The following is a 20054-nucleotide window of genomic DNA, read 5'->3' as shown; positions in this document are numbered from 1 at the left end:
AGCGAGGTGGTGGAGCTACAGGAGCGAGGAGAGGTTGCGCCTCAGCCGCGGCCCAAGGCGGTAGAGGAGCAGGGGCATGGGCACCGCCACGAGAAGCATGGCCAGGGCCAGGACCGAGTTGGCCCAGCCATAGCCGAGGCGGCGGTAGGCCAGGGGGGCAAAGACGGGAAACGCAAAGGCAAAGACGTTGCGGAGCACCTGCGACGCCGACGACGCCGATGCCACGTAGGCTGAGCCGACGGACTCCATGACGTACATCTGCATGGCCTGGGTGGAGAGGATGATGCCGCAGCCAAAGACGCCCAGGCCGACGTCGACGCTGGCCCAGCCAGTCAGGCGGTGCTGCGCAGACCAGCCCCACCAAAGTAGACCAACGACGACGAGGAGCGAGCCGGGGCCAACGAGGAGCAGGCGCGACTCGGGCGTGCGCACCGAGGCCCGGCGCCAGTAGACGTCGGTGAGCTTGCCGCCGACCTGCGAGGCGAGCGTGTAGCCGACGACGAGGCCGACGTAGTGCAGGCCGGCCTGCGACTCGGACATGCCGAAGCGGTCCATGTACACCGAGGCAAGGACGGTGACGGCAATGTAGAGGACGCCAAAGTTGTAGGCGAGGGCGACGGACATAACCTGGATAAAGGGGCTGAAGGCGAGCAGCTTGAGCGGCCGCAGCAGTGCCTGGCTGAGCTTGAGCTTGGTGACACTGCCTGCGACGGCGCTCGTGTCCCCTTCCCTTTCCCTGCCTCTGTTGTTGCTTCTGCCGACGACGAGGGGCGGATAGCACTCCTTGAAGAGCCAGCCAACGAGGAGCACGACGCAGAAGTCGAGGATGGACATGAGGTAGAAGATCCAGCGCCAGCCCACGTGCTGCGCCACGACGCCGCCCAGCATCGGGCCCAGCGCCGGGCCGAGGAGGGGGATGAAGTTGCAGAGGGCAAAGGAAAAGCCGCGCTCCGACGGTCGCCAGCAGTCGCTCAGCGTGGGGTTCGTCACGGCAAACTCGGCGCTGCCGCCCAGGCCCGAGAGGAAGCGGGCGACGGCCACGAGGGGCACGGTGCGTGCGAAGCCGGCGACGGTGTTGAAGCAGACGTAGAAGAGGCCGCACGCCACAAAGACCGGCTTCCGGCCCACGATTTCCGTCAGCGGGGCGAGGACGAGGGGCCCAAAGCCAAAGGCAAGGACATAGATGGAGAGGATGAGGTTGGCCGTCGATGACGACGTGTGCAGGTCTGCGCGTATGTGCTCGAGGGCAGGGGCGAGCATGGCGCCAGACATGAGCGTGACGAGGCCACCCATGGAGCAGCAGAGGGTGTTGATCCACTTTTGGCGCTGCGGCCAGTTGCGCGGGTGGCTTGGGTCGCTGTCGTCGTCGTCGTCGTAGCCGTCAGCGGAAGGAGCAGCAGGCGCGCCCACCTTGCCTGCCGCTGCTGCTGCCTCGCGGCTCGCCTTCTTCTCTGGTCGTGCTCCTGGGTGCTGCGGGATGGCCTCCATCCTGTGCTCCTCTCGCTGCTCCCCCCGAGCCATCTCGACGTCGCACGCCGCAGTCTGCCCCGACATGGTTGGTCTGTGACTCGACGTTGAATGCTGACCCAATTGCTCACTCTTTTTATTTAGTGCACACGCGCGCGTTCCTGGGGCCGATCTGCAGGGATTGGGTCGCCGCTCGATCCAGCTAGAGTCAGGTGCGTCCTGCTCGGCTCTGAGGCTCGAGAAGACCCTGGCTGGGCTGATTTTGGCCGAGGAAACATACTGTATAAGCGGATGACGTGCTGTCCCGAGCAGCGAGCGCCCCTCTTGCTCTTGAGTCCCCTGTTCGACAACGACGAAGTCAGTCGTGCCTCGGGGAGCCGAGTGAACTACACGCTATTGTTCTATAAACGCGTACGTCGGCCGCGGGTCTTTGAAAGTGAGCAGCTGCACCTGGGCACAGCCCGCCGGCGCAGAAGAGGCCCACTATCTACTATTAAAATTTCCACTGCATATGTCAATTCGGTGGCTTTGCCGGTCGGCTTTGGCGGCGTCCTAGCACGGGAACGACGTGCCCCATCCACGTTTGCTAAATGTCTGTCCTTCTCACCCACCACTAACCAGCAGTCATGTTGCTGCCCGTGTCGGCCAGGGGCAAGGGCAGACCCGCCGCTCGCAACAGACCGCTCGCCGTCGTGTTTGTCGTCGTGCTGACGGCGCTTGGCTTCCTGGCATGGCTGAACCTCGTGCCATCGACTCGCGTCGGCTTTCGCGAAGCCTCTTCCTTCTCCTCGCCGTCGGACAGCACCAGCACCAGCTCCGACACACACAGTGCGACGCTGGCACTGGAGGCACTGGCAGAAGCGGCAGCCGCCACGAGCAGTGCCGCAGACACGGCCGCTGTCCCAGCACCCTCGTCGCTGCAGGCCGACGAAGAGGTGTCAGGCGGAGCGACGCAGGGGAAAGACGGCAACCTCTACCCGCCCACGTTTGTCCCGTCGCAGGCCAACACACAGCCGCGCGTCAACGCTGGCTTCATCGTGCTCGTGCGCAACGAAGAGCTCGAGGACATGAAGAGCAGCATGCGCCAAGGTACGCAGTCCGATCGTCGCTGTCCTCTAGAGGAAGACTGACCGTGGCTGCCACCCACAGTGGAGTACCGCTTCAACCGAAAGTACGGCTATCCGTGGATCTTTCTCAATGGTGCGGCGTTGGTCTCCCATGGGTCCTGTCCAGAAGCAGAAGCTGACCAGTGGAAATAGACCAACCGTTCACCGACGAGTTCAAGGACGGCGTGCGCAAGGTGACGCGGAGCGAGGTGCGCTTCGGCCAGGTGCCCCACGAGCACTGGAGCTACCCGTCGTGGATCAGCGAGGACAAGGCGGCCGAGACACGCGAGCGGATGAAAAACGTCGTCTACGGCAGCTCCGAGTCGTACCGGCACATGTGCCGCTGGAACTCGGGCTTCTTCTTCCGCCACAACCTCACCCTCGATCTCGACTACTACTGGCGCGTCGAGCCGGGCATCAAGCTCTACTGCGACGTCGACTATGATCCATTTGCATTCATGCAGCTCAACAACAAGGTTCGTTTTGTTCTCTGTCTTTGCTTGTTCTCAACCCTGACACCACTGCCACCGCGCTTTAGACGTATGGATTCACCATCACCGCCCGCGAGTTTAGAGAGACGGTGCCCACGCTGTGGCAGACGACCAAGGCGTTCATGGACGAGCACCCCGAGCACGTGGCTGAGAGGAACATCATGCAGTTCCTGACGGCCACTGAAGGCGGCGACGACTGGAACACCTGCCACTTCTGGTCCAACTTTGAGATTGGCGACCTCAAGTGAGCTGGACTTTCATTTCTGATCAATGACAAGAGAGGACTGACGCCTGCGGGGCAAAGCTTCTTCCGCTCAAAGGCCTATCTCGACTTCTTTGACTATCTCGACAAGCAGGGCGGCTTCTTTTACGAGCGGTGGGGCGACGCGCCCGTGCACACCATCGCCGCCAGCCTGCTCCAGGACAAGTGCAAGGTGCACCACTTTGACGACATTGGCTACAAGCACTCGTCCTGGGACCACTGCCCCGCCAATGGCGCCTACCACGACAGCGGCCGGTGCGACTGCAACCCCTCGCAGAGCTTCGACCGCCACTCGTGGTCCTGCCTCAACCTCTGGTGGGCTTCGTCCGATGGTGGGTGCCTTCTGCATTCCTCCATCCCATCTCTCCACGCTTACTTAATTCTTTCCACCGCAGAGGGCTATCCGAGCTATGCCGTGCCATGATCGATCGTTATTTGCAATAGAGAAAAGATAGAATGACATGTACTACCACGGCATCACGCCGCCGTTCTCGTCGATGACCCTGCCCGCATCGGCGTCCTTCTTTCCCTCGACAATTTGCAGGAGCAGGTCGGCGCCCTCCGAGGGCTCGCGCAGGCCCATCTTCTTTGCCATCTCGGGGTCAGGCTTGCGGCGGCCCAGGTTCGTCACCAGCCTGCCCGGGTCGACGCCAAAGACGCGGACGCCGTCCTGCTTGAACATGCGTGCCCACTCGAGCATCATCATATTCAAGCCCGTCTTGCTGCTCCGGTACGCCGAAAAGGCGATGCCCACGGCAGGCTTGGGCCAGCCAGCGGGCATCGCTGCGTTCCACGAGGGCGGTGGGCCGCTGGCTACCTGCAGCGAGGCCGTGGTGCTGCTCACAAAGATGAGGCGCGGGTCCTGCGATGCCAGGAGCAGGGGCGCAAACGTGTGGGTGAGCACGTGTCCGCCCGTGACGTTTGTGTCCCAGCTCTGTGTCCAGGCCTCGCGCAGGCCCATCTGGCCCTGCCGGTGAAGGATGTCAAAGTTGGCGCCTGTGTGGTTTCTCCCGCCCAGTGAGCTTCACAGCCATGCTTTACGATAGTAGACTTTCAAGCCAAAACTCACCAGCGTTGTTGATCAGCACGTCGATCTTTCCGTACTTTTCCTTGACAGTGTCGTATGCCCTCGCAATCGACTCGTCGCTCGAGATGTTGACCTCGATGGGGCTGACTTCGCTGCTGGGCGTTGGCGAGAGCTGCTTGACGGCCTCGGCGGCCTTGTCCAGCGTCCGTGCTCCGACCAGCACGCGGTAGCCCCGTGGAGACGCAGCCAGGGCTTGGACGGTGGCCAGGCCGAGGCCGCTGTTGGCGCCTGTGACGAGTACAACTGTGCCAGTCATTGTGTGTGTGTGTGTGTGTGTGTGCTTGTTGCTGTATACAGCGAGGAAGGGCGATGGCGTCTCTCTTATATACCTCTAAGGCCCTACCCCTACCGACAACGGGCGCTGCGCCACCGCCATTGTCGGTGGAGCATCTCCGTTAACTCCACCATGTCGGCGCGCCCTTAGCTCCACAGCTCATCCTTAACTCCACTGCCCACCCACATCTCCACTTGACCTGTGCGAGAAAAAGGAAGAGGCGGGCCGCGCGCCTTTCGGCCGGAAATGGTGTCGCACCCACCAGGCAGTGGCCAAGAAATCTGGTCCCCAATGGGCGGCCAAGTAGCCCAGATTGACAGCTTGATTGGTACGAGACCGATATGCCTCGCCACCAAAGGCCGGATCTCTGCTCGAGGCCGAATTATTGCGTCTATCTCGCCCAGGCTAGCTATAAGCAGCCTTATGACCTTGGCCCCTGCACGATAAGCGATACGAGTGCCCGGGCACCGAGCTGGTGCACCTGGCTGACGGTCGGTGCGTGCACTTCTGATGGCGCCGACGACGGCGACCCACGCATGCTCCTGGCCCGTGCGCAATTGCCGCGTGCTTCCGCGCCGCCCCTATCCCTTCTTGGCTTTCCTGGCCTGTCGTGCTGGGAGCCGGTCCGAATTATACGGTCTCTTGATTGCCTGGAAAAAGCGGTCCCTTCTTTCCGTATATCGTAGCACAGATTGTGGCAGAGACCGTGGGAGAATTTGGCAGAGCTGTTTGTCACGCTATCGATGAAGAGAGGCTTGCCCTCCGTCTTTGAATTCCTTTGTCGCCTCATCAAATTGACTTCGACACCGGCGAGCTTACACATCGCACAATAGGCTCGATAACCGACGCCATACGTCATCTTCGCCTGCTTAAAGCGGTTCTCAAGGCCGCCAAGGTGCGGAGCGATACAACGAGACAGACGACTGGTGCTTTTGCCGGCGTACGAGGCCGGCGTCTCGGCGTGGGGGGGCTCAGCTCCGCCACCCTCGTACGGAGCCCCTCTTTCACGGCCGCTGTGAGAGATCATCAGCTCGTCCTGTCCTCTCAATGTCGCGCCCTGTGCTCTGCATGTGAACACGGCCAATCGATAGAGCTGCGTATGTATTCCATCGGGCACTCACGCTCGCCAAGATATGAGATCTGAGCACGGCCCCCGCATAGAATCGGTCCTATTGCATCTCATATGTGAGAACCGTTTCCCTCGTTGCCCCTATATATAAGACGGCGGCAGAGCACTCATGCCAACACGCCCCTCTCCCACCATACTGCGACGCCAAACGACAAAAATGGCCAGCATGGAAATCGACGTGGCCTACGAGCTGTACATCGTAAAGGTCACCAGCTTCATGTTTGCAGGCTGCATCACCCTGGTAAGTCAAAAATCGGCGATGCTAATTGGTTCCCTTTGCATCGCTCACCTTTATCTTGGACCTCAAAGATTGTCTGGGAGTACCTGCTGCATCTGCCTGCCGAGATCAGCATCCATCGCGAGAGAAAGTACGGTGCTGCCGTTGTGTGCCTGCTCATCGTTCGGTGAGTGAGAAAAGAGCAGCCCGTTTGCAAGACAAGCGCGGCTGTCTTGACTCTGCAACATGGCCACAGCTACTCAACGCTTGCTGCCGTTGCCGCTGCGCTCCCCTTTGTCTATGGCAACCCGCCGAGCTGCGCGGCGGCCGCCTACACGATCGAGGTCTGTTTCTGGATCATGCAGACGAGCGTCCAGGCGATTTTCTACCTGCGCACCTGCGCCATGTGCCGCTGGGAGAATGGGGTGCGCTTGGGGCTGGGATTGGCAGCAGTGGCCTCGTCTGCGTGCTGGCTGGCAGCCATCTTTGCCCTCGACGCCCGCGACGACATTCTCGACATTCCCTATGGCGGCAAGTGTTTCCAGGGCCAGTCCCTAAAGGTCTTTCACGGTGCGAGTCTGCGCACTTTTCTGCCCTGCGAGATGCGTGCGTCGAGCTGACGAGAAATACCAACAGTCATGGGCTATCTGGCCTCGTGTGGGTTCGACTTCATCGTGCTCGTCATCACACTGGCGAAAGTGTGGCAATTGTCAGGCAACAGCTTCCCCTATCTGGGCGACCCCGAGCATCGCATCTCTGCCTATGTCCTCTGGCAGACAGTCGCCTACTTCTTTCCCGTCTTTTGCGCCAATTTCTCCGCGATCCTGCTCAGCCTGGTGCCCCACGACTTTGCCACGCGCTCCGTCCCCGTTGGCTACACCTTTGCCGTGTCCTCGGTGGCTGCCGCCAGGATGGTGTTCCAGATGCGCGAGTCGCTCGGCGTCGGCCGCGTGGCGCGGCTTGCGCCCCTGTCGAGGCCCAACTCCGAGGCTCCCTCAAAGGCAAGCGAGGGCGTCCCCCTCACCCCAGCCACCCTGAATGGAGGCTGGCGCCTAGACGGAGCGGCGGTGCAACAGCCCGACAAAACCTTCAGCCCCAACGTGTACGCTTCGGCCTAAGTAACTCTGCTTGCTTGCCGTCTGAGCTCTGGTCTTCTTGTTAGTCTCTTTCTCTCCCCATCCCCCCTTTCTCCTTCTCTGCTGCATGCATCGCCAGTCGGCTCTGCGCCGGTCGGGCGCCGAACGGCACTCTCACGGACTCGGCATCTTAGGGTTGCTCTCAATGATGATTCCATTCGACAACACAATCCTGTACATGGCTTGACGCGAGCTGAGAGAGTCGTGATGGGGAGGTTCAAAAGAAGAAGAGAGAGGAGAAAAGGGAGGTCCTACTTTAGCGACGAGTCAAGCTGGGGTGGAATGGGTCCGCCCACTGCCGTGCGTTGGCGGTAGCGGGGGAGCACTGTATGTGCACGCGCGCGCATAAGAAATATGGAGGGTGAGCGAGATCTGACAGTGAAGATGGGACGGGGCACGTGCAGCACTCACGCTTGCTCGTCGAGAGATGGAAGTGCGGGGCACCGACGGCACGGCCCTGCTTGTCGAGGGGACCGTCGCGGGTCCAGAAGCCCCAGCCAAAGAGGACAAAGAAGGCGTACGGCAGCCGGGCGACGTTGAGGAAGAGGAAGGAGACGAGCCAGACCATGAGCTCCATGTAGGTGAAGAAGCTGAGCCGGCCGCCCGGCGCATTCTCCTTGACCCAGCGGATCATGTCGACCCACAGCCGGGCGTTGCGGGGCACGGGCCGCGACTCGGGCACCATGAGGAACAGGGCCAGGATGCGGGCATAGATGCCAATGTGGATGTGGGCGACGGTGCCGACGGCCTTGACAAACGAGGCGTTGGTGGTGACGACGGACATGTCTTCGATGGGGAACACCTGCAGGTACAGGTTGGGGCGCGTCTGTTTGCGGCCATGTCAGCCCTGGCACCGGCTCTTGTTGCTCGCTCAGAGTCGCACTCACATAGTCTTCGGGGAAGAGGTCCTGGGGCAGAAAGTCGATCTTGGGAATCTCAAAGCCCGTGGCAATGACAATGACGTCGGCCTTGAAGAACATGTGCTTGCCCTTGGTCTCCTTCTTCTGGCCGCGCTTGCGCAGGTTGAATGCGACGCCGTCCTCGCTCAGGTCGAGCACATCCCCGCGGTGGTAGTCGGCCTTGCCCTGGCGGATGTGCTGGAGCGCAGACGAGTTGACGATGGGCGTGTCGACGTAGAAGCCCTGGGTGGGCGCCATCTTGTCCTCGAGGTCGCGGTAGTGGAGCTTGCGGAGGAGCAGCTCGGGGATAAACGAGAGCCACGTCTCGCGGCCAAACGGCTGCAGGGCCAGCAGTGCATCGATGATCGTGGCCCGCGGGATGATCCACTTGTCGGAGCGCGCCAGGATCGTCGGCTTCTTGGCCCCCTTTTCCACGGCCAGCTCGAGCGCCTCGACGCCCGAGGCACCGCCGCCGACGACGATGACGTTCTTGCCCTTGAGCTCCACGTCGTCGAGCTGGCTCGAGTGGGTGATGACGCCCTTGAATTTGTCCTGGCCGGGCAGCTCCATCTTCTTTGGCTGGCCGCACGTGCCCGTCGAGACGACCAGGCCGTCGTAGATGGTCTCCTCGCCGTTGATAATCCAGCGCGCGTGGCCCTTCTTGTGTGGATCCGTCGAGCTCGAGTGCCGAGTGACAGAGCTGACGGGTGTCTGCCATGTGCCGGGGGGAAAGTCAGTGTCAGTGTGTGTGTATGTCTCAATGCAGAGCAGAAAGGCGGCTCACGTTGAAGCGCGTCCGCTTTTCCAGGTCGTACTTCTTCCAGATCTTCTTGCAGTTGTCGAGGATCTCGTCGCGCTTGGGGTAGCCCTTGGTCCAGAGCACGGCGGGGTGCCAGCGGTACATGATGGAGCTGATCTGGAGGCCGCTCGTCGAGTTGACACGCGACCAGATGCCGCCCAGGTTCTCCTTTCCGCCGGCCTCAAAGATGGTGACCTCGAAGCCGTGGCCGATGAGATGCGAGGCAGACGAGATGCCCGTCAGGCCAGCGCCCACGATGGCGACATGGCCGAGAGGCGCCTGCTTGACGTGCGCGGAAGGCGGGACAGGCGAGAAGATGAGCGAGATGATGATCTGGACGAGCTGGTAGAGGTACGAGACGACTCCAAAGGGCTGCAGGCGGCGCATGTCAGTAGAGCAGTCAGATGCCGCTCGCTAGGGACACTCACGTCAAGATCGTGCACCGCCATGCTTCTGTATCTCAAGGGGGTGTGGTTGCGAGCTGAGAAGAAACCGTCGTCGGTGTCAGAAAAAAAGGAGATAGAGGCAGGCAGATGTGGAGGCGCAGGTGCTCTGCTTGCGCGCGTGGCGTGCCAGCCTGATCGGACAAAATTCGCAGGCATGAAAGTGAGATGACGACGGATGCAGGTCCGCGCTCGTGGCCTCGCGCTTCTCTACTGCTCTGCTATTTCTCAGTTCGAAACAACTTCTTTCTCTTTTCGTCTCGGGCGATGAAGCGCAACAGCAGCAGTAGCACTAATAGCAGTGACGGATGCACGTCCTCAGGGATACCCGTACGCTCGAACGCATTCGAGGGCCGGTTGGGGCTGAGACAGTCTTGTAGGCCTAGCTTTTTAGCTATCAGGGCTGAAATTCGAGAGCCCAGCCAGAGTGTTCTCATCGAAGTGCTTCATTAAGGAAAAGACACTCACACCTCTCTTCTTTGACGAGTCTCTGCGACACCGTGACTGGGCTAGATCCTGGCAAAGGTCTTCCCACAGAGTACTTTTCCCATTCGAATCATGCGAGCTCATCGTGTGGCCTATTCTGATTGACTTCGTTCAACCACATATAAATTAGGTCGAGTGGGAAAGTAAACGCTAGCGGCGCCGGAGACCCGGCCATGCGGTACGTGCATCTGCTTCTGATGCTCGCGGCTGCTGCTGGCCCCTCTCTGTCGCGCCCACTTCCACATCATCTCAGGCATGCTGCGCTTCTTGTTGGTCGTCGTTGTGACCTTGTCTGTCCTCGCCGTCAGCGGCTCAGCGGCGTCTTGCGATGTCCGCCTCTGGGTCCGCGCTGACGATCTGCACCCGTGAGCTGCCAGCTGCCCTTCTCTCTATAAGATGGCGGTCCTTGCGCTGACTCTTTCCTATCACAGCGCATCGGTCGCCGAGGGCGATGCGCGCCTCGTCAACAACTTGACCTCCGTCGAACAAGACGACTGCCGAGTCGCATCGTGGTCACTTGGTCTGCGCCATCGTGAGCGTGTGGCGCTCAAGTACCCGCTCCCCGACGTCGAGCTGCCTGCTGAGCCAAAATACAACTATACTTGGGAAAGCTACCGTTGGAAAGTTCAAGATGGTGAATTCCTCGACGAGACAGTTTTTGACCCGCACGAGGAGGAGCGCAAAGAGTACGACCGCAAGCTTGAAGAGTACGCAACAGCTATAAGGAGCAACGAACACTGGGTCATCGTCGAGGAGGAGCGAATCACCTTTGACATCATGGCTGACATGGGCGCCATTGAGGAGCCACGCGAGGGTAAGTCGTCCAGGATCGACTGTGCATGCCTGAAGCCCTGACTTCTCTCCGATGAAAAGGTTTCCAGGTGGCCGAGGACGCCTCTTTTGCGGTGCTGGTCCCGCCCGTGGACCTTGCCATTGACGTATCTCGCAGTCAGCGCTTTCCCCACGGCCACCTCAACATCTCCTACGCGGCAGAGGTCACTCTGGAGTACTACGGACTGGTCAGGCTCGTCAACGGTACAGAGTTGGAGGTCCCAGGCGGCGAGACGACAACTGTGCCGCGCGGTAGCCCACCACAGGGGCTCAAGAGGCGAGGGGTGACACACTTCTTCGACGCAACGAGCAAGGCCTTGCGCGCCAATGATCGTGGAAGCTTGCGATTGAGCGAGGATGGAGAGGAAGAGCCTCCAAAGGAGTCTGAGCTACCCGGTCTTGCAGTCAGTGTGACTTTGGAAGAGGTCCCGGCGCTCGTGCAAGGAAGCAACCACAAAATCAACGGCACTGTCGCCCGGAGCAACGAACGGTACGAGGTAACGTCGGTTAAACTGAGGCTCGAGATGCATAACGAGGCTACCTGGGCTCAAAAGCACCTCCTCGAAGCCGGTCGACACGAGCTACACAAGGAGCTTGAAAAGATGGATAAGACCGAATTTTCCGGCATGATGTTTGGGGATGACGAGTGGACACGGCCTCAGGTGCCTAAGCCAGCTGGAAAACACTTGGCCGAAGCACTGAAGAGCAAAGGCGAAGACGAAGACTGCAACACCTCCTACTCGTGCGTGTGGCATCGATCGTCGACAGATACCAACGTCGACAAAGAAGGCGCCTTTGGCGCGTGGGTCAACGTGTCGGACGTAGTTGCGCCTACGAATCGTCCGTCTGCATACGAGGTTGTCAAAGCCAGTCTGAAGGTCGAGGTGGTTGTCATAGACAAGACAGCGAAAGACGGCGACGCTCAGGCACAGTTAGCGCAGAACCAGACGCGCTCCCAGGCCATTGATGCCAACAGCCGCGGCGCCTGGTTTGGCAACCAGTGGCAGGACTGCTCCGACCTGCCGAACTCAAACGCCATGGTCCTTGAAGCAGTCATGACGGACGTAGATGTCTTTCCGCGGCACTGGGAAGAGCTGACGAGGACGAATCTGGACAAAGCTGACTGTGACGACGTCTCCACGGTGCCTGCGTCCTCTCCCGAAGCCCGCACTCCCTCCATTATCGTCGGCACGCCCAAATTAATCGATAGGAGGAGAGTGTGCCACGACCTGGAGTCGTTTCCCCTGCTTGGCGATGTGACCAAGGTCCACGTGCGGCGACACAATATCGGCGGACAGCGCGACGACTCGCTTCGCTTCTTGAACAGGCATTCCCGCCGCTCAGAGCAATGCAGGAACATGTACAGCCACTCCGGCCTCGCAGGGACTGGGTGCTTTGGTGTGGGTAAGGTGTGGGCCGACAAAGTCATCGCTCCCCTCGTCAAGGAACGCAGAAAGCCAGCTGGTCAGACCGTCTTTGCGCCTGTCCGTGTCTCGGGCTACTATCAAGACCCTTGAGGTGATCATTAGACTTCTCCTACACCAGCCCAGATAGCTCTTGCTAGTGCACTCATTGTCCCTTGAACGAGCTTCCAAGACAATGACGACGACCATCGAAGCTTGTCAAATACGCATCTTCTTTCGTCTCTTTCCCTTACGTCGTTACTGGGTTGGCTTGCAAAATTGAACAATTATGAAGTGTGCACTGCTTGCAGTCTTTCTGGCGGCTGTACGCAGGAATTGGGGCGGTCTGGACCGAGATTGCACGTCACCTCTGTCGCTTCAAGCATGGCGCAGCTGTGACATCTCTCTCTTCCACTCTACCGGCTATTGCCATTAGGTGAACGAGCATCGAACCGGGCGAAGCGAGCCGGATTCTGTTAAGCAACCCGGAATCGAGTCAAGCCCATTCATTGAGAGAGGGCGGTGGAGCCTTTTGATACCAATAACTCGGAAGGCGGCTGTCGGCTGTCGGGATTCACAACGTTTATAGGCTAGAGACAAAAAATAAATTGACACAAAAAAGCCGCCCAGTGCAAGGACGGAGGCCACAGGTACGACTCCAGCAGCTTTGTCGGTTGCGAACGAGCCAGTCGTATCGTCCTGGATGCCGCTGGCCCCACTGATTGCGCTTAGTACCTCGCTAAGCCTTGTCGGATTGAGTGATTCCGATGTAAGGGTATATAAGATGTCTTCAGGAGGTGTATCTAACAAAAGCATCGCGTTCCTCCACGATGACTTGGTGTGATTGGAGAGCAGCCGCCGTCGGCGGCATTTTCGTTTTTCTTGCATCACTCTCACCTTACATACAGAGACAGCTTGCCGTCGGACCAGGCAAGGCCAGAAACAACAGCTCGAAGAGCGAGAAGAGCAGCGACAAAGTAAACCTTACGGTCTTGAGGTACTGTAACTCGGTGTTTCGAGGGCTGTTCTTCCGAGTCCAAGACGAACTCGAATCGGCGAAAGGAACGCATCTGCACAGCGCGATCAAAGAACTCGGGAAGTTCTCATGGCAAGGCAGTGACAAGCCGTCCAGGGGCATGCTGGTGTATGCCTGGGATCGCGTTGTGCGCTGGGACGATGACTGCTACGATTTCATGGTGTTGGAAAGGTGAAGAGAAGATTCCGAGAATGGAGATGGCAGCAGCTGACGGGACTCCCTTCTGTGTCTACGAAGCTGGCGTGAGCACTCGGATAGTACGACGGATGAAGTCCTGGCGCACATTGGGGTCGATGAAAAAGACTGCCTATCGTTTCTATCCGAACAAGCCTCAAGGAATGTTCGCTATGCTGTCGACTACTGGCGCTCGGTCGATCGGAGGCCCCCTCGCGGCTGTGGAGCTGTTGGAATGGAGTGGTTTGCTAAAAACGACCATACCACGCCCAAAGAACTCATAGACGAGCTTCATGCCTCGACTGACAACCTCGACCTCAGCAGATGGGACACTTTCGCCTACGAGCACAAAGCATGTCGGCAAGAGCTTGAAGAGGAACGGCTGGTCCTCCAACGGGGTAGAAGCGTCTTCTACCGCCACTTTCCCGCTGCGCTCCTCTCGATGCTTTTTGCCGGACTTGCTGGCGGCTTTGCGAGCCCGAGAATCATGACGGTGCTTCAAGCGACTGGCTACCTCGTTTCTGCCGACACCGACGCTGCTCGACGCGCCTCCGATCGACTGAATAGGCTCAGGGCTGTCACAAGCTCCGACCTACACTCGATGTTCTTGTCCAAGGAGGAGGAGACCGCGGAAAGGGCTCCGTTATCCGACGCGGCAAAAGAGCGTACTTTCAAGCGGCTCCTGGAGACCCTTCAATTCATCCTCGACATCATGGGGACTGATGACTCGCTGTCCAGCCCGAGTGCCCAAGCCAAGCCCACGTCAAGCGGTCCATACCATGTCAGTCGAGGAGGCCTAGGCTGGGCGGCTGCTACGCGTGTGAGGTTTCTGCACGCCCGAGTTCGCCAGCGCCTCATGCAAGGCAAAGACGCCGACGCTTTCTCAGCGACGTGTGGCATCCCAATCAACCAAGAAGACCTCATGGCAACTCTCGGATCGTTTTGCGTTGCGCCACTATGGTCACTCCAGCGTCTTGGCATTCCCCTGTCTGCCCAGGAAAGGGAAGACTTTGTCGCTTTGTGGCGTCACGTCGGTTTCTACATGGGAATCGAGCCTAGGATCCTCCGCAGGTGTTTTCGGGACTACAAGGCCGCGGAGCGCTTCTACTTTTGCGTCAGCTCCCACCACTTTCTCGGTGTCGAAATCCCGTCACGGATGCAAGTGACCGGACTGACGGAAGCTATGAAGTCTGGTCGAGACTTGACGGGACCTGCGCTACCGCTGCTGTACAGTGCCGCAAACCGCGCACCTGTGCCACTCTCGTTCGCCACCAACTGTGCTGTCACAAGGTTCTTGCTGGGAGACTCACTAGCGAACGCGCTGTTTCTTCCGCGCACATCGCCCAAGCAGCGCATTCGCTTGACCTTCGTCCTTGCCGCTCTTGCTGCTCCTTCGATCTTGTTTGATTGCTACTGGCGTTCGGGATGGAAGCAGGAGGCGGAGAACTGTCTTCGCATATATCTACAGCAGTGCACCGAGCACGCGATAGCAAAGCAGACGAAACAAGCGGTCCCTCATCGTGCCACCTTCGACTTCAAGCACGGCACGATCCCTGTCAAACACGATACGGACGGTTTGACCGTGCGAATATGGAAGCTTGCTCTTGAGCTGGCGGCGTCCATCTTACTGGCCACTTCGCTGCCATTCCTTCTTGGAGCTCTAGCGCACTATACCACTTGATTCTGTGTCTTTCTGACTTTGCTCACCCTTTCGCTGGCTTCAAGCGATGTAGGCCCTGTAAAACATCGCTTCTTTCCCGAATGCTTGTTAGGAAGTGGAATCTGCAATCACCTCTATCGCCCTGCGTGCAAGAATGACTTGTAAGCCTAGCGTGTGACCATCTTCATGAGCCTGAGCGTGGAACCCCGTTATGGCCGGTGACTTTTGCATTGCCGACGCGCCGCTCCATTCCATTCTACTCTCGCGATCACAGCGGCCGCTCAAGTTGGCATTCCGTCGCGCGTCGGATCTCACTGGCCGGTTGCTTGTCCCGTGGTCGTCCTGCTGCTGCTGCTGCTGCTGCTGCTGCTGCTGGGCGACAGATGCAACCATGCCACCATCCATCGCAGCAGAGGGCGTTACGATGGCGATGGACGAGGCCGTCTTTCGCAACGCCGATGGCCGGCCTCTGACGCTCGCCAACCTGCCGCATCTCGCGGGCGACGAAGCCGAGTTCCGCCGTGTGGTCGTCGACACCGAGTCGGAGCTCGCCCGTCTGCAGTGTGGTCTTGCCTGGTCCGATGTGGCGTCTGTGTTTCCCTTTAGCGACAAGTGGACCTCCCAGGTCGTGCTCAGACCGCGCTCGTGAGTCAAACACTCATCTCTGCCGACCTGGAAAGGGCACAAGCCGGCCGGCTGATGCTTCGCCCACCCGCACGCACACATGCAGCCGCACCCACCGGCACGAATACGTGGTGCGTGCGTCCAAGGAGGGCCTCCGCCGCGCCCTCGTCCATGGCCTGGCGCGCAACGAGCTCATGCGGTCTGTGAGCGTGGATCGCACTGAGCCCGCGCCCAGCGGGGGCGGCAGCCCCGTTGCCAAGCGCTGGTACGCTGTCATGAAGCTCGACGAAAGGATGGAGCATCTGCTCATCGACGACGAGGTGCCGCTGCCGTCGCCCGCACACGCGCAGCAGCCGTGGCCAGACATGAGCGCCATCAAGAGCAGCGACGAGGAGGACGGCGCGCGCGTCCAGCCGCCTGGTCCAATGTCTTATTTTACCATCGTCCACAGCTCCGACGATCCCACCCGGTGCGGGCTCGTCTACACGATGCACCACTGCATCTTTGACATGATGTCGCTCGGCATGTTCATTGCCGACATCGACGAGCACCTCTGCAGCGGCCACGTTGCGCGCCATGCCGTGCTGCCCCCTCCTGCGTCGTACGGCCCCTACGCTGTCTGGCGCTTCCTCTACCCCTCGACCGAGCAGCACCAGGCCCACGTCGACAGCAACGCAGACCGGCTCGCGGGCATCGCAGACGGCGGCGGCGGCATGTGGCCGCCCCAGCGGGCTCACGGCTGGATGCGCGGCAACGACGCTGGCTGGGAGGTCTATGCGGACGCTGGTGCGCGCCGTGTTCCACTCTGCGATGATGCGACCAAATCCATTGGCCGTTCAGGTGACTTTTTTGCCCTGGCCATGCCAAACCTCGCCCAGCTCCGCGCACAGCACGGCGTCTCGGCTTCCAAGGTCGCCAAGGCGGCCCAGATCCTCGTCAACATGCGCAGGTCGGGCGCCAGGCAGGCCGTTTTCGTCGGTGTGAGTGGTCTCCCGCCGCCGCTCTGCCATTCTTGCAGGACCCTGCTGACCCAACTACCGACCCACCCACCAGGCCGAGGGGGGACGCATGGTCAAGGGCGTCGCACCAGCCGGCCTCGACCTGCTCGCGGTCAGGGGCCCCGTCGTGGAGCTGTCCTGGACGCGGATGGGCATCGAGGCGGACGAGACGACCCTCGACTTTCTGCAGCGGGTCCAGCGGCTGCAGGCACAGCAGAGCGCCCATGCGCACTGCAGCGAGGCCGCAGTCATGGCGCGCCTCAGCGACAACGACGTCGCTTTTCTGCGCCAGTGCGCGCCCCGCCAGGTCTTCAACTGGGCCCCGCCGGCGCAGCGCGGCCATGCACGAATCACGCTGACGAAATTCGAGGGCAGATCCGACTTTGGCATCTCGTGGGTCTTTAGACTCGTCCGAGAGCAGGAGCAAGAGCGGGAGACACAGCAGGAGTCGCAGCTCCTCGTCGTCGAGGCCTCGTGGGACACCTGCCAGCTGAGCGAAGACGAGATGCGCGAGTGCACGTGCGAGCTGCTGGGCGCTGCACGATGGCTGAGCGATCCCAACAATGCGAGGCGGCCCGTCGCAGAATGCAGCTTCGACAGCAGCGGGTGCTTTCGGTACACGGGCCCACCCTGATTGCCTGCGCACATAAACTTACATTAGGCTCTCATAGAGTGATTACGTTGCTAGACTAGGCTCTCATAGAGGTCCGCGTTGCTATACTAGGCTTTCATAGAGTACCGTGTTGCTATACTAGGCGTTCATAGAGGTCCACACTAGACTAGGCTCTCATAGAGTTCAAGGTCGTTAATAAAGTGGTCTGTCCCGTTCGATGTGCACAAGTCAATTGAAAGGCTTCCCGGTCTCGGAGATGCCGACAGTCGTCTTCGGATGTTGGACGGCACCGCGGACACACGTGACAAGCAACACACCGCGATTCAACATTCAACATTTCATGCGCACTCGGAATTTCCGAACGGTACCTTGCGCGCACGGGATGGCTTGAGCCGTGGGCCGGTTCGCACACACCTCGTCTTCTCCCTGCCACTATCGCCGTCTCACTAGGCCATGGCAGAAATCAGCCTCGACAGCATCAGCGCACTGCGGCGCACGGGCGACGACCGCTTCGTGTCGGTCAACAAGCCCTTCTGGATGGCCAACTCGTCAAAGGCGATGGCCTATGGCGGCTGCGCAATGGTCCTCGCCATCAATGCTGCTGCCCAGACGGTCGACGACCGGGCCAAGAACATCTACAGTGTCCTGGGCAGCTTCCTTGGGCCCACGATGACGGACAAGCCGGTAGAGCTGCACGTGCAGAACCTCCGGGAGACGAGGACCTTCTCGACGAGGTTCGTCGTTGCCAGCCAGGACGGCCGCGCGTGCCTCTCGGCCACTGTCGATTACATCATTGACTCTTCGCCAGAAGCGGCCAAGGTGGTGCCCGATTTCAGCTCCGAGGCGCCCCGCGTCACGCATCCCTCGGCTCTCCTGCCCGAGCGCGAGGGCATCACACGCCGCGTCGAAGAGGGCCGCCTCTCGGCCGGTCTTGCAAAAGCCTTTTTCAGCACGTTCTCGCCCATTCTCCAGCTCGTGCCGGCCAGCCGTGCCGCGCCCGAGGGCATGTTTGCCCAGACGCTGAACTCCCTCGACTCCAAGGCAGCGACGACGCAGGACGGCCTCAAGCTCAGCGACCGGCGCTCCTACCTCTGGTACACGGCTCCCCCCACCATGACGACGGGCGTGCGTGGCGACGTCCTGTACGCGCCGACGCAGGCCACCGCCACGGCGATGCTCTACTGCTTCCTCCTCGATGGCGCCACCGGATTCACGGCCCTGGGCCACTCGAAGCAGCCGCTTCAGGCTGCCTCGGCTGCGTCGAGCCTCGACTTTGCCTACCGCATCCACGGGCCGCCCCTCGAGGCGGCCAAGTGGTACCTCAAGGAGCTGGGCGCAGAGGTCGCTGCATCCGAGCGCACATATGTCGAAGCCAAGCTGTGGGAGGAGGGGACTGGCAGGCTTGCTGCCACCCTGACCGAGGCGACAGTCCTCAGAGCGGCGAAGCCCCGCGCGCCAAAGCTGTAGCATAGAGAGAGCCGTGCATGTCTCAAGAAGCAACAAGCCCACTGTACTGTACTGTACTGTACTGTACAAAGTGCAGCATCGAAATAGAGATGAATGTAATTTGCCCGACGATCACTCTCCCTCGAGCGCCTCGTGCTGCAGCCATCGCTTGGCGTTGAGCAGCAGCCGGTCGTGCGCCTCACCGACGAAGCCCGGAAGATCGCGCCTGACCTTGATGGACCCACCCAGGGTCTTTTCCTGGCAGTAGCCGAGGTAGCGGTAGCCCGGTGGAAACGAGGCGAGAAGCTCGTCATCGATCTCGGGAATCTATTTGATGCAGATTGTGAGCGCGTGCGCGGAGATCTGTCAAGCAGGGACCGCATCACACACCTTTCTGGGATCGACGGCGACGAGCTTGTCCTTTTCGTACCAGTGCCGCACCAGCTTGGCGCCCCAGGCCGGCAGCCCGGCCGGGTCCTGGTAGCGCTCAAAGAAGAAGCAGAAGCGGCAGTCGGACTCGGCGTCGGCCTGCACGCCCCCAAGGTCGAATCGCTGGGTGATGGTGGCCTTCATCTTGCACACGGCGCGGTCGCCCTCAATGTCGACGGTGGTGCCGTGGATGCGGTGCATGATGAACGCGCCCTTCTCCATGCCCGCCTGGCTCGCGCGAATGAAGTCGTCGATGTGCGTGCGGCCAGTCCACGTCGTGTAGACGAAGGCGCCCTCGGGATGGAAGATGGAGCGAAAGTTGTCCCACTCGCGCGCATCTCTGTCCTCGATGTCCCTCAGTGCCGTGCAAACCAGCGCTGCCCTTGGACAACCTACCTGTACAGTGGCCAGCCCTGCGCAAGCTCGACAATCTTCCAGCGCTGAAGCGCCAGGTCGTCGGGCCCACTGGTGGGGTTGCGTCGTCAGCTCGAGGAAGAGGTAGATGGCAGCTCGCTCCATCAGCCAGCTCACTTGTTCCTCGTCGCCCCCGCCGAGCGGTAGTCCTTGGGCAGCGCGAACCGGCCAGCAGCTTCTGCCATTGTCCTTGTGGAGTGAGGAGCGAGTTGCTACTCCCAAATAGAACACGAGAAAAAGTCCGATCACCAGTTCCGATTCCGATTCCGATTCGGGCTGGCGAGCAAGGGGAACCCGGCCTTACGTGTCTTGGTGGCCATTTCAGCTTGCCTAGCTGAATTTACTCTTTCGAAAGCAGTGGCTGGTGCGGCAGTGGGCAGGCCATACATGGCAAGTACTTTGACACCTGAGAGATGTCCCGAGAATTGCTTGCCCGTGCTCTCTCGATGCTTACATCGATTGGAAGCATTTGCACCACGTTTGAGACCGCGCCTGCATCGCAAGCCTCGTCGATGAATCTTTCGTCTGAGTCTGCTTCGCAGCGATGTCTTCGAACTGTGTCTTGGGGCTTACTACTTGCTCAGCAAGCCTCCTTGCCGCATGAGCTTGACCTGCGCTCCTGGCAGCTCT

General features: G+C 60.2%; 10 protein-coding genes across 10 annotated transcripts; 6 read left to right on the top strand and 4 right to left on the bottom strand.

The window, feature by feature from the left end:
- Nucleotides 1-39: 39 nt before the first annotated feature.
- Nucleotides 40-1368, bottom strand: FA10DRAFT_216055 (MFS general substrate transporter; the record flags this gene model as incomplete). Its single annotated transcript, XM_025518500.1, has 1 exon — nucleotides 40-1368. A coding segment is annotated over one exon (1329 nt), but the record flags the coding sequence as incomplete, so codon positions are not given.
- Nucleotides 1369-2016: 648 nt separating this feature from the next.
- Nucleotides 2017-3777, top strand: FA10DRAFT_304848 (glycosyl transferase). The gene is made up of 6 exons (XM_025525400.1): nucleotides 2017-2556; nucleotides 2617-2667; nucleotides 2727-3049; nucleotides 3112-3308; nucleotides 3369-3658; nucleotides 3722-3777. The coding sequence occupies exons 1-6, from the start codon at nucleotides 2094-2096 to the stop codon at nucleotides 3748-3750; spliced, it is 1353 nt and encodes a 450-aa protein (XP_025373727.1). The 5' UTR covers nucleotides 2017-2093; the 3' UTR covers nucleotides 3751-3777.
- A 15-nt stretch (nucleotides 3778-3792) lies between these two features.
- FA10DRAFT_256861 (putative short chain dehydrogenase) lies at nucleotides 3793-4788 on the bottom strand (the record flags this gene model as incomplete). The annotated part of the gene is made up of 2 exons (XM_025519827.1): nucleotides 4396-4788; nucleotides 3793-4322 (listed from the first exon to the last, which is right to left on the bottom strand). The coding sequence occupies exons 1-2, from the start codon at nucleotides 4667-4669 to the stop codon at nucleotides 3793-3795; spliced, it is 804 nt and encodes a 267-aa protein (XP_025373726.1). The 5' UTR covers nucleotides 4670-4788.
- A 1185-nt stretch (nucleotides 4789-5973) lies between these two features.
- FA10DRAFT_289581 (hypothetical protein) lies at nucleotides 5974-7151 on the top strand (the record flags this gene model as incomplete). The annotated part of the gene is made up of 4 exons (XM_025524314.1): nucleotides 5974-6057; nucleotides 6126-6220; nucleotides 6290-6603; nucleotides 6670-7151. 4 exons carry the CDS (start codon nucleotides 5974-5976, stop codon nucleotides 7149-7151), a joined length of 975 nt encoding a protein of 324 aa, XP_025373725.1.
- Nucleotides 7152-7301: 150 nt separating this feature from the next.
- FA10DRAFT_256858 (FAD/NAD(P)-binding domain-containing protein) lies at nucleotides 7302-9403 on the bottom strand. The gene is made up of 5 exons (XM_025519826.1): nucleotides 9296-9403; nucleotides 8853-9239; nucleotides 8057-8779; nucleotides 7581-7995; nucleotides 7302-7494 (listed from the first exon to the last, which is right to left on the bottom strand). The coding sequence occupies exons 1-5, from the start codon at nucleotides 9314-9316 to the stop codon at nucleotides 7421-7423; spliced, it is 1620 nt and encodes a 539-aa protein (XP_025373724.1). The 5' UTR covers nucleotides 9317-9403; the 3' UTR covers nucleotides 7302-7420.
- Nucleotides 9404-9899: 496 nt separating this feature from the next.
- Nucleotides 9900-10942, top strand: FA10DRAFT_52123 (hypothetical protein). The gene is made up of 3 exons (XM_025525548.1): nucleotides 9900-10161; nucleotides 10228-10610; nucleotides 10678-10942. Exons 1-3 carry the CDS (start codon nucleotides 10052-10054, stop codon nucleotides 10731-10733), a joined length of 549 nt encoding a protein of 182 aa, XP_025373723.1. The 5' UTR covers nucleotides 9900-10051; the 3' UTR covers nucleotides 10734-10942.
- Nucleotides 10943-13676: 2734 nt separating this feature from the next.
- On the top strand, nucleotides 13677-14696 carry FA10DRAFT_224048 (hypothetical protein; the record flags this gene model as incomplete). Its single annotated transcript, XM_025518595.1, has 3 exons — nucleotides 13677-13757; nucleotides 13857-14376; nucleotides 14422-14696. Coding segments are annotated over 3 exons (876 nt in total), but the record flags the coding sequence as incomplete, so codon positions are not given.
- Nucleotides 14697-15201: 505 nt separating this feature from the next.
- Nucleotides 15202-17372, top strand: FA10DRAFT_52415 (hypothetical protein). The gene is made up of 2 exons (XM_025525551.1): nucleotides 15202-16504; nucleotides 16578-17372. The coding sequence occupies exons 1-2, from the start codon at nucleotides 15482-15484 to the stop codon at nucleotides 17154-17156; spliced, it is 1602 nt and encodes a 533-aa protein (XP_025373721.1). The 5' UTR covers nucleotides 15202-15481; the 3' UTR covers nucleotides 17157-17372.
- FA10DRAFT_52200 (hypothetical protein) lies at nucleotides 17259-18940 on the top strand. The gene has a single exon (XM_025525549.1). The coding sequence runs from the start codon at nucleotides 17589-17591 to the stop codon at nucleotides 18600-18602; it is 1014 nt and encodes a 337-aa protein (XP_025373720.1). The 5' UTR covers nucleotides 17259-17588; the 3' UTR covers nucleotides 18603-18940.
- On the bottom strand, nucleotides 18714-19609 carry FA10DRAFT_273494 (putative pathogenesis associated protein Pep2; the record flags this gene model as incomplete). Its single annotated transcript, XM_025523169.1, has 4 exons — nucleotides 18714-18908; nucleotides 18972-19350; nucleotides 19407-19475; nucleotides 19542-19609. The coding sequence occupies 4 exons, from the start codon at nucleotides 19607-19609 to the stop codon at nucleotides 18714-18716; spliced, it is 711 nt and encodes a 236-aa protein (XP_025373719.1).
- Nucleotides 19610-20054: the final 445 nt, after the last annotated feature.

The sequence above is a fragment of the Acaromyces ingoldii genome, assembly GCF_003144295.1.
Source record: "Acaromyces ingoldii strain MCA 4198 unplaced genomic scaffold FA10scaffold_11, whole genome shotgun sequence".
Classification (NCBI taxonomy): domain Eukaryota; kingdom Fungi; phylum Basidiomycota; class Exobasidiomycetes; order Exobasidiales; family Cryptobasidiaceae; genus Acaromyces; species Acaromyces ingoldii.
This window is presented reverse-complemented; position numbering and strand designations above follow the sequence as displayed.

Bases quoted from the DNA above. Each gene is read 5' to 3' on its own strand.
- FA10DRAFT_304848 (XM_025525400.1), top strand. From the start codon at position 2,094: ATGTTGCTGCCCGTGTCGGCCAGGGGCAAGGGCAGACCCGCCGCTCGC. The intron at 2,668-2,726 runs GTGCGGCGTTGG...CAGTGGAAATAG, and splicing joins TCCGTGGATCTTTCTCAATG to ACCAACCGTTCACCGACGAG. The intron at 3,659-3,721 runs GTGGGTGCCTTC...TTTCCACCGCAG, and splicing joins CTGGTGGGCTTCGTCCGATG to AGGGCTATCCGAGCTATGCC.
- FA10DRAFT_256858 (XM_025519826.1), bottom strand. From the start codon at position 9,316: ATGGCGGTGCACGATCTTGAC. The intron at 9,240-9,295 runs GTGAGTGTCCCT...CGCCGCCTGCAG, and splicing joins TGGCGGTGCACGATCTTGAC to CCCTTTGGAGTCGTCTCGTA. The intron at 7,996-8,056 runs GTGAGTGCGACT...GGCCGCAAACAG, and splicing joins ACCTCTTCCCCGAAGACTAT to ACGCGCCCCAACCTGTACCT.
- FA10DRAFT_52123 (XM_025525548.1), top strand. From the start codon at position 10,052: ATGCTGCGCTTCTTGTTGGTCGTCGTTGTGACCTTGTCTGTCCTCGCC. The intron at 10,162-10,227 runs GTGAGCTGCCAG...TTCCTATCACAG, and splicing joins CGCGCTGACGATCTGCACCC to CGCATCGGTCGCCGAGGGCG. The intron at 10,611-10,677 runs GTAAGTCGTCCA...AAAGGTTTCCAG, and splicing joins CATTGAGGAGCCACGCGAGG to GTGGCCGAGGACGCCTCTTT.
- FA10DRAFT_52415 (XM_025525551.1), top strand. From the start codon at position 15,482: ATGTGGCGTCTGTGTTTCCCTTTAGCGACAAGTGGACCTCCCAGGTCG. The intron at 16,505-16,577 runs GTGAGTGGTCTC...CCCACCCACCAG, and splicing joins GGCAGGCCGTTTTCGTCGGT to GCCGAGGGGGGACGCATGGT.
- FA10DRAFT_52200 (XM_025525549.1), top strand. From the start codon at position 17,589: ATGGCAGAAATCAGCCTCGACAGCATCAGCGCACTGCGGCGCACGGGC.